Source organism: Lemur catta, chromosome 8 (genome assembly GCF_020740605.2).
Source record: "Lemur catta isolate mLemCat1 chromosome 8, mLemCat1.pri, whole genome shotgun sequence".
Lineage (NCBI taxonomy): Eukaryota > Metazoa > Chordata > Mammalia > Primates > Lemuridae > Lemur > Lemur catta.
In genome coordinates this window covers 12391097-12403509 of record NC_059135.1, presented here as the reverse complement: position 1 = coordinate 12403509, position 12413 = coordinate 12391097, and the positions used below count along the sequence as shown (strand labels likewise).

Sequence of the window (12413 nt, the reverse complement as noted above, 5' to 3'; positions counted from 1 at the left end):
CTGGTAAAGACCAAGTGAGCTACTGTCAGTGAGATGTCAACACACAATGAACTATAAGGATAGTCACTATTGCTTTTATGCCATTAATCAAAAATAGAATTTTTTTTTTCTAGGCTTGTTAGCACTTCGTCTGGAGGTGACACTTATAATGTGAGCAGCAGCATTTCTTGGCGGATGGCAGAGCATAGAGACTGGACCAGGGGTCAGGAACCTGCAGCCTTAAGGCCACATGTGGCCTTCTAGGTCCTTAAGTGTGGCCTTTGGATTGAATCCAAATTTTACAGAACAAATCCTTTTATTTTTAACACATTTTTGTTCTTCTTTTATATTTTTATTTTATTTTTAAAATGAATGTATTTAAAATACCAAAGAATAAAATAAGTTTTAATGAAATAATCCTCCCAGATTGACTGGCACAATTAGAACATTAGTAAGCCATAAGGGCTAAATTGACGGCTGTTGGTACTTAGATATTTACAAAATAATGTACATTTTTAAGTATACCTAATTGAAGTTTGTTGAATGGGACCTTATTTGATTAGAGCTAAATTAATGCAGCCTTCCAACATGAAAAGGTTCCCCACCCCTGGACTGGACACGTAGCACACAATCGCATTTAATGTTCACATGTTGCATAGACAACAGCCACTGCACACACATCAGTCCTTAATATTCAGCAACAACAAAAAATAATCGTTTCTGTTCCTTGGCTGAACAAATCCATTGACCCGACATTGAGTGTTTATATGTTTTATTGGACTTCTTGCTGGAGTTCTTTGCAGGGAAGGACTTAGCTAGACCTTGGTGCTCCCATCTCTTGGGAATCAACTGTTTCTTATATTTCACCAACTCACCCATCCTATTCTGCAATGATACTTAGTTGGTTTGTGGTCTGATTTGGTGAGTATTTCAAAGAGCTGGAATTTTTGGAATATGAAGTCATGTCCTTGGGTAACAGGAAACTGACTGTCTTTATCTTGTCCCTACAGGAAGCAAAATAAGGGGAAGAAAAATAAGACTTTTTAGTGAGATTTTATACGGAACATTTATTTTTTTTTCCCCCAATCACCACATACTGGCTACAGTGTTAAAAGTTCATTGAAAATGTATCATAATCCTTTTCCTTGTTAAGTTGTTCAACAATAATGTAAGAATATATATTGGAATTGATCTTTTAATTAAGCCCAAGGAATAGGGCTGATAAAAGAAAAATGTAAATCTGTTGAGGGAGGATCTGTATGTCTGAGGATTGATTATGAGCTTGAAGTTTAGAGTTGAAGACTATGTCACTCTTAGGTAAAGAGTCTCTCACATCAAATTTCTTCAGCTGAAATGAAGCAGAAATTTGAGGCAATTATTTTATAATCCAGATAAATCTGTTCCTTTTGACTGTCATTTAACTGAATATCCATCGTGCCTGAACAATAAAGGGAACAAAGGAGCGAGAGCAATGGCCCAGTGTTATCTGAAGGATTATATCTTTCATTTTGCTCACTTCTTTTACTTCCAAAGTTGTTATATAGAATTTTGACATAAACCAAGAGAAACTGCTCTCAGGAATCAGTCTAGAGAACAGTGTTTAAAATGATTGCCTTTTCTTGAATTTTGTTATCCTTTTTTTTTGGTAGATAAGGTCATAATTTCACTGAATGGCATTTGGTGGCCTGTATCTCAGAAAACACATCTACACCCTCTCTGGGAGGAAGGCAGGCCAGTACCTCCATATGCTGGGATCCGTAAAACAATGGTAATAACCATGGCCACTTGGTAAGCATTCGCTCGACTATCTCACTGATTCTTCACAATTATGAGGCAACTGCTATTATGATTCCCCTTTTACGGAGGAGTGAAGTACTGCACCCTAATAACATTTTCCGAGGCCACATTATTTGTAAATGATGGAGATGGGATTTTAGCTATCTGATCCCAGAGGCTGCCTTCTTAACCACGTTGAGTTTGAAAAGGAGATCATGTATATTTATTGCAATGTATTTGGTTTCTTCTATCAGTAAACTGAATAAAATAGCATTTCTAATTTTAACTGTTTATAGGGATCCTTGTTCCTAATCTTGTCAACAGCCTGAGATTTTTTTTAAACACAGGAGGAAAATATTGGATTTCTATGTCAAAGTTAAGGAAAAATTAAAATCATATCTCTAGTTTCTGGAGAGCTTTGATTCTTAAAGATATCAACATTTTCATTACTCTGTAAAATGCTTTCTTGGTTGGTATAATAATGGAAAAGTTCACAAGCAAATTAGGTACGATATCTGATATGATTTAAAAGCCAGTTCAAACAAATTGGTTCTTGATAAATTTCTGTAAAATTCTTTGGAAGCTGTTAGTAAGTAAATAATTTCCTAAACATCAGAGGAATAATGTCATGACATGTTACTTTACTAATTAATTCTTGAGAACATAAAAGACAAAATAAAAATTAAAAAATACACAATTTTTACTCAATAGTTATCTGAATCTAGTGGATTTTATGCCAATACAGCCATTGATTTTAAGCCAATACTGACTTTTTAAAAATATAATCCTGCAATTGGCTCAATTTTTCTAATTAAACTAACTTCCACATTAGAAATGGATTGTGTTTTAAATAGTTTATTAGCTGGCAGCTTGGAAGTTGGAAAACATTCTGCTTCAGAAAAATAATACATTATAAATGCTGGCTAGGTTCCTGAATTGTCATAGAAAATAACATAAGCTGAAATGGAAAAACTAATAGCACTCTAATTCTCAGTTAGCATTGTAGGTCTGTGAGCATGTAATGGTTTAAGTGCAAAAAATAAAACGTTATAATATATATCCTGTAGAATTTCAAAATACGTAGACACAAAATACCCATCAAAATCTAAATAGTAGTCATTCAGGGAGTTGGATTATGGAGGATTTTCCTTTTTGTCCTTGCTACCTTGTATACTGTGTTTATATTTGGTAATTTGCAAGGTTTTTCTTTTTTTTACAATGAATGTTTAGTACTTTTATAAAACTGGAGATATATATATAAATTTTAAAGGTAAAAGACATATTTCTATCTTTTTGGTCTTCCTTCTTTGAAGATACATGGCCACTGGAACCCAATGATTGGGTGTTCATTTCTTGTTTGCATATCCACATTTGCTCTGTAAACAAATCTTGTTGGCTCCACCTTCAAAACATGTTAAGAAACCACATCCACTGTTAGCACCTTCGGCCAAGAAATGATCACCTCTCGCCTAGATTATTTTATAGCCTTCAGCCTGGTTTCCTTGTTGTTGGTATTGTTCACTTACAGTCTTTTCACAGCATGGCTCCCGATGTGATCTTTTTTTTTTTTTTTTTTTTTTTTTACAATGAAAAGAGGATGTTACACATCCCAGTTCACTTAGAGTAAAATCCCGAGCTGCTGGAAGAGGGTGGAAGCCCACCCTTGGTCCCCGCCTTCCTGTCCTGCTCTCTGACTTACTCCCTCATCACACCTGCCTCCCCGGCGTTCCTTGAACACACCAGTTCTGCTCCCACTTGGGTCTTCCACATTTGCTGTTCTTAATGCCTGGAGGGCTGTTCCCTCAGCAGTCATGGGGACTCCTCTCTCTCTCTCTTTCAGGCAGTTTCTGGCCATGGTATCAGGCGTTTCAACAATGCTTCCTCCCCTAACTCTTCTTTCCCTTTGTATTGCTTCATTGTTCTCTTTAGTACTTCACAGCATCTAAGATAATATAAACTTTATGTGTTTTCATATTTATTGATTATTATGTTACAAAGAAATAAGCTCCACTTGGGCAGGGATATGTGACAATTTTGTTTCCTGCTGTATCCACAGGGCCTAGATTCCTGCTCAGCATGCAGCACACTCTCAATAATGTATCTGCTGAATGAATGAATGTATGTAATAAAAGTACACAAACCTAGGCTAAAAAGATAGAAACCAAATTCATGAAGGCACTTGCTTCTGGAGAGGATGGGATGAAGAAATATAAGAACTTCTTCTTTATTACAAACATTTTATTGATATTTTTTATATATGAAAACATCTGAAGCAAATAGGACAAAACTTTTGCAGATGAACACATTAGTGTTTTTAACATTAGTTTCTGAATATTTCTGCATTTTGAAAATTTGTAAAAGACTTTTTTTGACTAGCTTTCCAATAATTACAAGATGATGCCCATACTCCTTAGCATTCCAAGAAAGGCCTTTTATGACAGATCCTGCTCACTTCTCCACCCTCATTCCCTTCTCTCCAAGTCATGGTTCCTTCTAGTCTCACGTCTGTTTCATTTTACTTGGGATGACCTTTCCATTTTTCCTTGCCTGACTAAATCCGGCTGTCCTTTGTGACTCAGGTTTCTCCCTCTGTTCTTATAATAGAACTTTGCACAAGCGAAACACAGTTTTCGTCCTGTGTCTTGAGATTCAAATAAAACTGGCTCAACCTCTGTATCCCACATCCTGTGGGAAGTCCAGTCGTTCCAATATCTATGGGCACTCCTGCAGGCCTGTTACTTGTGGTTACCCCTGATTTGATTTCCTGCCACTGCTGATTCAGATGACTCACTGACTTGCTTAACAACTCTATTTTTCCACTTTCTCTTCCCTGTCATAAGCTAATCATGGAACCTAGGCCCTCTTTCCTTGATTTTCCTCCTGCTTCTCACGCAAGACAAATGTGCAGACACTTTGCTAAAGAGCAGGCCTGAGCGGAGTTGGAAAGTAGTCATGCGGAGTGTGGGGGCGAGGAGGCCACACTCCAGGGCAGCAGTGCAGGCAAGTTACACGTGACGTTAGGTGATCTTGCCCTGACACAGGCCCCGACTCTACCCTCTACAGGAGCCACTGGCCACGTTGCCTCTTAAAGACCCCCCAGTCTGTCTCTCAGCTGTTGCCTCACATCCCTCTGGTCCTCAGGCTGCTCCTAAGTCCCTTCATACCAATTCATGGGTTTCAGAGAACAGGTTAGTTTTCTCTTTGTCTCTTGGACCTTTTAGGTTATGCCTAAAGGGTCCTTTTTTTTTTTTTTTTTTTTTTTTTTTTTATCTCCTCCAAAGCCCATGAAAGCACCTGGCTCCACAGGAACTGTTCTCTCTCTGAGAGGAATTCTGCATTCAGCTGTTAGAGTAACTGTGCCTTCTCCCTGAGACACACTTTCTTGTAGTGGTTGGTTTACAGGTGTGTCTTTGTCTCTAAATACAATGGCTTCTTTTTGCTGAATCTGGTATCGCCAGCGCCTAGCTCAGAGTATGATTATGAATGCTTGATGAATAAATGAATTAACTACGTTTTCCACTTGTTAGAGGCTTCTACTAGAGGGTGCCATTTGACCTCAAATAAATTTGTTTCTTTTGATTCCCAAAATGGACGTGAGATGGAAATTATTTTGATCTCATATGCTGTTTGGTTTTGTTTTCTCCAGTAGATAAGACTTTGCTTATCCAGGGGAATGTCTCAGTCACTATCTCAGCACTTGCCCATAAAACTAACCCGAGGCATATTGTACATTACCTGCAACCAAAAACATGTTCAGGAGAAGCTCTTTGGCTGGGACTGTTGCTGGCAACAGAATCTGCTGCAAACATCTCTTTTTCATTGGCTTGCTTCTTAATTGAAGAACATGCCAGTGATTTAAGTGTTCCCTGAGCTTCTAGAATTCTGCCATTTGGATGTCTTTTCCCAGCTTTCCAGGGATCATTTACAGCAGGTGAATGAACTGATGAGGAAATGGAATAGCGTCTAACAATCATGATATTGCCTGTACAAAAGACACAAGATTCAACTTAAAAAAATTCTACCCTTAATGACAGCCCTAATGGAAAATTATGATGATAGTACTTTACTGAAACTAACTATTGTTCTTGGTTACTTTTTTGCATAAAAGATATCTATTCATTGATTTATTTTACAAATATTAATCGAGTGCCGGCCACGTGGTAGGCCTTTTTTAAGAGATGGGGATATAGTAGTGAACAGCATATAATTCTTGCCTGTGCGGAAATTACCTTTTCATGTGGAAGACAGGCAATAAACAAATAATATGTGATATAATTCAGGTAGTAATAGATTCTAGGAAGGCAAATAAGGCTGATGAGGACAAGGGCACACAGACAGACACAGGAAGGGCTTTGGGGGCTATTTCAATTGTGTGGTCAGGGAAGATCTTTCCAAGTACACAGCATCAGAACAGGGGCCTAGACATATATAGATGATAAAACAAGACCTTAAAGTTGGAAGAACATGAATCTTCGAGAGATATCAGTTCTTGATGGCCTCCTCACATGTGATTCTAGACGAGCAGGCTTGTCCACAGTGTCTGATCAGCTGAATGGCCACAGTAATTTAACTGGTCACTACTAATGGGTCTGTGATTGCAAGTCTTTGCTTTAGCTGGGACAGTCATTATGAGGAAGCCTGTTGGATGGGAAATGAAAGCAAACAGGACTCCTGGCAAGAAGCAAAGATGCCGTGTGTGGGACGTTGGAGTGGCTCCTGCGACAGATGCAGAGATTTATGGCTTTAATTTCTGAGGGCTTCCCATTCAGTTCCTGTTCATAAGGGTCTTCCAATAAACTCTTTCCTTGAGATCAGTCAAATCTCTGTTCTTTGTAACTAAAGCACCTTGATTAAAAGAGCTTTATTGTGGGGGTGGGTGTGTCTGAACCCCAGCTCTAACACTGTGCTAACTCTGTGACCTGGGCCTGTCGGACTTTACTTGGACATCCAGCTCTTACCCAGGAGGCTGACGCTGACATCATGGTTGGTTTTCATTTTCTGGAGCACTTTATGAATGTTTGTGGAGTCTTTACTCTTTCACACCACAGCTTTGCCATTCACCAGCGTGCAGGTATAGAAAAGCCCTGCGTTGTGGTTAGGTTTTTGAGAGTCACCAAAGCACAATTACTTCTTATTTGCGTTGACTGCCCACTTCTGCAGAAAGCGGACAAAATTATTGTGGCCATTGCAAAAAGTGGAGGCTGCCTTGTCTTTGCATAATTTGGAATAACAGAAGACTGAATTGTAGGCAGGAGTCTGGGGGAGTTTACGTTCAAATCTATCTGAAGTGCTTAGTTGCAAATTACTATTCATAAATTGTCTTTAAATGCTCCCTTTGGCCATGGTGTATAACTTTTATAATTATCTAAAAACAGATTTGTAAGTTTCTGTTTAAAGGGATTACAAAACAATCTCTTGATACTGAATCGTAGGAAAACACAACAGAGGAAATTACACTGATGATCAAAGTTAAGTTTGTGCTTATTTGGGACTGATTAGCAAAAAGGCTCTTTGTTCATCTCCCTGGGTAACAGATAGTCTGTATCTTTTAGTTTCTTATTAACAAAAGGGAAAAGATATTCAACACAGCATCACAGGGTCCTTAGGACAATTTCAAGGATCACTGCCAAATGCAGTTTATTTGCCAGCAAAGAATATGAGCAGATTGAAGAGAATCAGAGGTCCAGCAATGCTGGGGGTTACCTGTGAAGACTTGTTTCTTTTATCTTCCCTGCAGCAAACTGCCTCTTCCCTAATAGTCCCAGGGCAAGCTTGCACAGGGCAGGAGAGGTGGGGGAAAATCTCTGAAAGCACTGGCTAGATTTCATATCTACCAAATACTTCTGCACTATTGCAGATGTTTCCATGAGCATTTATCCAACAAGGATTCATTCTGAGCAGGCCCTCTGCATTCTCATTATATTTTATCACCAAGCAGCTGTGTCCCTGAGCTGTAGCACAGCTCTGTGTCCTCAGGTGACTGGAAGGGAAGCAGGCTTCTCCACTCTCAGAAAGCCTCATTTTGTCTCACTACACATACAACAAATGGAGAACTTGTAGGGCTGAGTGATTCTCTTCCAGGTCCTCTCCAACTGTTCCCTTTCTTAAAGTGAGACTCATATTCCTGATTTCACATCATGCCTTCTCAAAAAACAGATTTTTTTTTTCCCAAAAAGGATTAGATAAATTGCTTAATTCTCTCTGGGTTTTGTTTTCTCAGTTGTAAAGTAAGGGAGTTTCTACTGGACAATCTCTAAAGTTCCTTTCTGGGATTTCTATGATTCAATTGATGTTGATGATATTAATAATACTAATAAACAGTTATGGTCAAGTCAAATAATAATATTTTCCTGAAATAGCCAATGATATTATGACAACTACTGTGAATAATTTATGTTGCGTCTTACTTGCACTATCTCATTTAATCCTCTCAACAGCCCTATGAGATATTAATAGATTCTGTCTCTATCCCCATTTTACAGATGAAGAGAGTGATCATAAAAGCATGTTACATTCATAGAATCATAGAATTTTGCAGTTGGAATAGGCCTTGGAAGACATTTAGCCCAATCCATTCATTTTTACATGAGGTTGTCAAGATCAGAAATTTTATGTGATCTGCCCAATGTTGAACAACTCTTACAAAAATGGTAATATAACCCCGGTGCTTCAAGCTCAGGCCAATGTTCTTCCTACTTGGACAATTTGCTCTTGTAACAGCATATGACATATAAGAAACAGATAGATATCATTTAAAGTAATTCAACTGGGCTCCCAAGCACAAATTTAAATCACATTTCTTTTTGTGTTTTATTGTGCAACTAGCATGTGTTCCCCAAATTTCATCAAATGTTTTTCACCAGTCCTTTGCACACTTAATGCCAACACTCGTGTTGGAAGTTACCACCCATACACTGGAGAAGTATGATATCAATTGTGTGTGTACAATCTCTTGTTAATATTTTAACCTCCTCTAAGCTTGAGGATGTTTAGATGCTGAGAGCTGAAAGAGCAATACTTTTTGTTCTTTGAACAAGTGTAATACTTGTTTTAAAATAGGGCAGAGATATACTAAAACCCAACTTACTTTCTTAGGATCATAGAAAATAGATTTGAAGGAGTGTTGTTTACCTTTGGAGGAAGGCGGTGCTTTTCAACAGGGCGGGGTGGGGGGGTATGTGTGTGATTTTGTCCCCCAGGCAACATTTGGCAATGTCTGGAAGCATTTTTGATGGTCATAACTGGACATAACTGGAGAGGGAGGGGTGGGTACCACAGCATCTAGTGTTTAGAGGCCAGAGAAGCTGCTAAACATCCTACAATGCCCAATACTGACCTCCACAATAAAGAATTATTCAGTCTCAAATGTCAATGGTGCAGAGGCTGAGAAACCATGGAGTGAAGATAGATTACATTGTCCATTTTTTTTTTCAATCAGAAAAATGTCTAACCTCCTTATAGATTACTCTTTTACAGTTTTATTCAATAACCAGCAGACGGAGCTACTCAGATTTAGAGTTGTATTTACAAAAAGAGAAAAGATTTTGTTCTCAGCTTTGAGGGTCCCACACTAGAGAGAGACATCTCTAATAGAGAGAACCAACTGGTAAATATGACCTGTTCCATTGTCAAGCTGCTCAGACCCTCTAAATGGTATTGCCTGAAGCCTTTGACAGACGATGAGTTTTGAGTATTTAATTATGTATATCCATTTTTTGGAATATGTTGTATTTAGGCAAGTACTGACAATTTAAATGAAGAACGTGTTTCTTGCTTTGCTGATTTCTGACCTTGTGCATAACCTTCACAGTGAAAAGTCTTTTCCAGGCCAGCATGGTGGCTCACGCCTGTAATCCTAGCACTCTGGAGGCCAAGGCAGGAGGATCCCTTGAGCTCAGGAGTTTGGGACTAGCCTGAGCAAGAGCGAGACCTCGTCTCTACTAAAAATAGGAAAAATTAGCTAGGTGTGGTGGCATGTGCCCGTAGTCCCAGCTACATGGGAGGCTGGGGAAGAAGGATCACTTGAATCCAGGAGTCTGAGGTTGCAGTGAGCTAGGACTCCGCTGCACTCTAGCCGGGGTGACAGAGTGAGATTTCTTCTTAAAAAAAAAAAAGTCATTCCTGTAAAAGGGGGGAGATTTGATTTTTAGAATATATCAAGCATTGACGCTGCATCTTGAAGTCTTCAATCTGTGTAGTAGCTTGAATTATGTGCAACATACATTCATATAGGACAGTAAGGTTCTTTATAAAACGTGGATAAGAAACAATCTCTGCCATTTGTTGTGCATTTGCCAGGTGCAATATTAAGCACTTAGTTCACATTACTGCAGTTAATCCTCATAACCAGGTGAGATAGGTACTAAAACACTTCCAGATGAAGAAAACACAGATTAAAGAGGTTTAGTAACTACCTCAGACTCAAGTGACTGGGTGACAAATCACTGGCAAGCGTATCTGTCTGACTCTGATACCCAGACGGTCACCTATCGGGCGGTACTATTCCAGCTTAATAAGTGAGTGTTCCATCTGACACGTACATGACCAGTGTTCTATTATGCAGCATTTCAATGTTTAAAGTCAAAGAGGAAAAAAACACTTTGTTCTTTTCTTCCTTTTTTTTTTTTTTTTAGAGACATGGTCTTTCTCTGTCACCCAGGCTGCCTGCAGTACAGTGGCCCAATCATAGCTCACTGCAGCCTTAAACTTCTGGGCTCAAGTGATCCCCCCACCTCAGCCTCCCGAGTACCTGGGACTACAGGTGTGCGCCACCACCCCTGGCTAATTTAATTTTTTGCAGAGACAGGGTCTCACTATGTTGCTCAGGCTGGTCTCAAACTCCTGTCCTCAAGCGGTCCTCGTGCCTTGGCTTCCCAAAGTGCTAGGATTACAGGCATGAACCACCACACCTGGTCCACATTGTTACTCAGGTGTCTGAGTTCCACAAACCTGTCATTCTTATATATGGAAGTAGTTTTAATGTTGCTAAAATATGTTGCTTGAAGATGCTGAAGAAATTTTTGTCTAGGGATTCAAAGCTGATCTACCAGGAGGAAAGGATGAAACCCACCCCTGTTATTACCAAACTCTGCAGTTGTGTGCTGGGCACACTGAACCTACTATAAGGACCTATTTGCAAAGATTGGCACAGCCCAGAAGAGCGACAGGCGGTGGTACCTTGGTGTTCCCGCACGGCTGGCGCTGCTGAGTCAGTGGAAACGGCCCCAGGAAGCGTTGCTGGGGAATGTCCAGGTGCTTCTTCTTCCCTTTCATCTCCCGATTCTCCCCCTGAGCCCGAGGCTCTCTGATTACTTGAGGTCAGTTTCAGCCGGAGGGCTTGATTCTCTTTCTGCAGTGTGTTGATCTCTGCCCGCATTTCCTGGATCACTCTCAGGAGCTGGATGTTAGGAGCCTCCATCGCTCCTTCTCAGTGGCTCTAGTGCGCTCCTCCTGGGGAGACAGGTCACCTTTTGCTCATGGGCCAAATGCACAATTGCTCCGTAGGTCTGGTTGATCCTGCCCATAAACCTTTCTGAACAATAGATGTCACTCTTTGTCCCATCCCTCAGCACCTGGGTGTTAGGCTGTCAGGGGAGGTAAAGGATCTCCATGACTTATTCATTCTGGGTTTTGTTTTCCAGAACTGAGCTTTTCTTTCTAGCTTTCATTTCATATCAATCCACAGTTTTAGAATATTGCTTTGTGTTGGAGGAGAAGAGAACACTCCAGATATTTCCATTAAGGGACAACAGAGTTTCTTGTTTCCATCATGAACTCACCATCACAGTAGCCAGTCTTTTTTCCGTTGCTACTCCTGGGATCAGATGTTTCACAGGATCGCCAACTGCCACAAGTACATCAAAAGTGACACATAAGAGTTATGCCCTGTCTTCTCTGTAAAATATGTCATACTTCTGTACTTTTTTGGTAAATTATTAATTTTGACACCAATTGATCAGGGAATGGTAACATTAGTCACAAAGGGTCATAAGAACTGCAGGCATAATATTTAAATATGATGTTAAAAATTATACCTAAATTCCTTGAGTGAGGTCAAGGAAGGACCATATATCATCAGTCACTTCTCAGCAGGTTGCTATCTTGTAAGCATTTTGCTCTTATTTGGTTCTAGCATGTTTGCCTGGGCAGAGGCTGCTGAGGGATATTTTGGGAATGTAAGAAGATACAGTCCGAACATTAATCTTGAATGAGAAAGACATTCAGCAGAGCTTTCATTACCTATTTCCTGAAGAGGTTTCTTTGTGAGGAAATGAAAAGTACGAATCTTAAATAGCATACACCCTGATAGCAGTATCTGTTTGGAAATTCAATTAATGTTTAAACATAAATGGTCTTTTGCAATAGGGTGAAAAGGATGAGAAAACTTTTCATGGTGATAGTTTTCCCTGTGCATTCATTTGTTTCCGTTTTCTATGTAGTACATACTGATGTTTTTGCCCATTCTAATAAATATTTGTTGATTGGTCCAAGGTTGCAGATAGGAGTAATTGGAGAAAGTATTATTGCTTTTTTATTCATACAAATGTATTTTATATGTTCAAATCTTAGGCTATTCTTACTAAAAGGTCAATCTACAAAAATAATGAGGCTGTTTTGATATATAATTTCTATTTGCATTTAAATGAATTTTAGTAAAC

General features: G+C 39.3%; 1 protein-coding gene across 1 annotated transcript; it reads right to left on the bottom strand.

The window, feature by feature from the left end:
* Positions 1 to 859: 859 nt before the first annotated feature.
* CCDC195 (coiled-coil domain containing 195) lies at positions 860 to 11173 on the bottom strand. The gene is made up of 3 exons (XM_045559097.1): positions 10933 to 11173; positions 5491 to 5737; positions 860 to 983 (listed from the first exon to the last, which is right to left on the bottom strand). Exons 1-3 carry the CDS (start codon positions 11171 to 11173, stop codon positions 860 to 862), a joined length of 612 nt encoding a protein of 203 aa, XP_045415053.1.
* Between the last annotated feature and the right edge of the window lie 1240 nt (positions 11174 to 12413).

Bases quoted from the DNA above. Each gene is read 5' to 3' on its own strand.
- CCDC195 (XM_045559097.1), bottom strand. From the start codon at position 11,173: ATGGAGGCTCCTAACATCCAGCTCCTGAGAGTGATCCAGGAAATGCGG. The intron at 5,738-10,932 runs GTACCACCGCCT...TCTTTTGTACAG, and splicing joins AGCCGTGCGGGAACACCAAG to GCAATATCATGATTGTTAGA. The intron at 984-5,490 runs GTAATGTACAAT...TGCTTCCTGTAG, and splicing joins GAACATGTTTTTGGTTGCAG to GGACAAGATAAAGACAGTCA.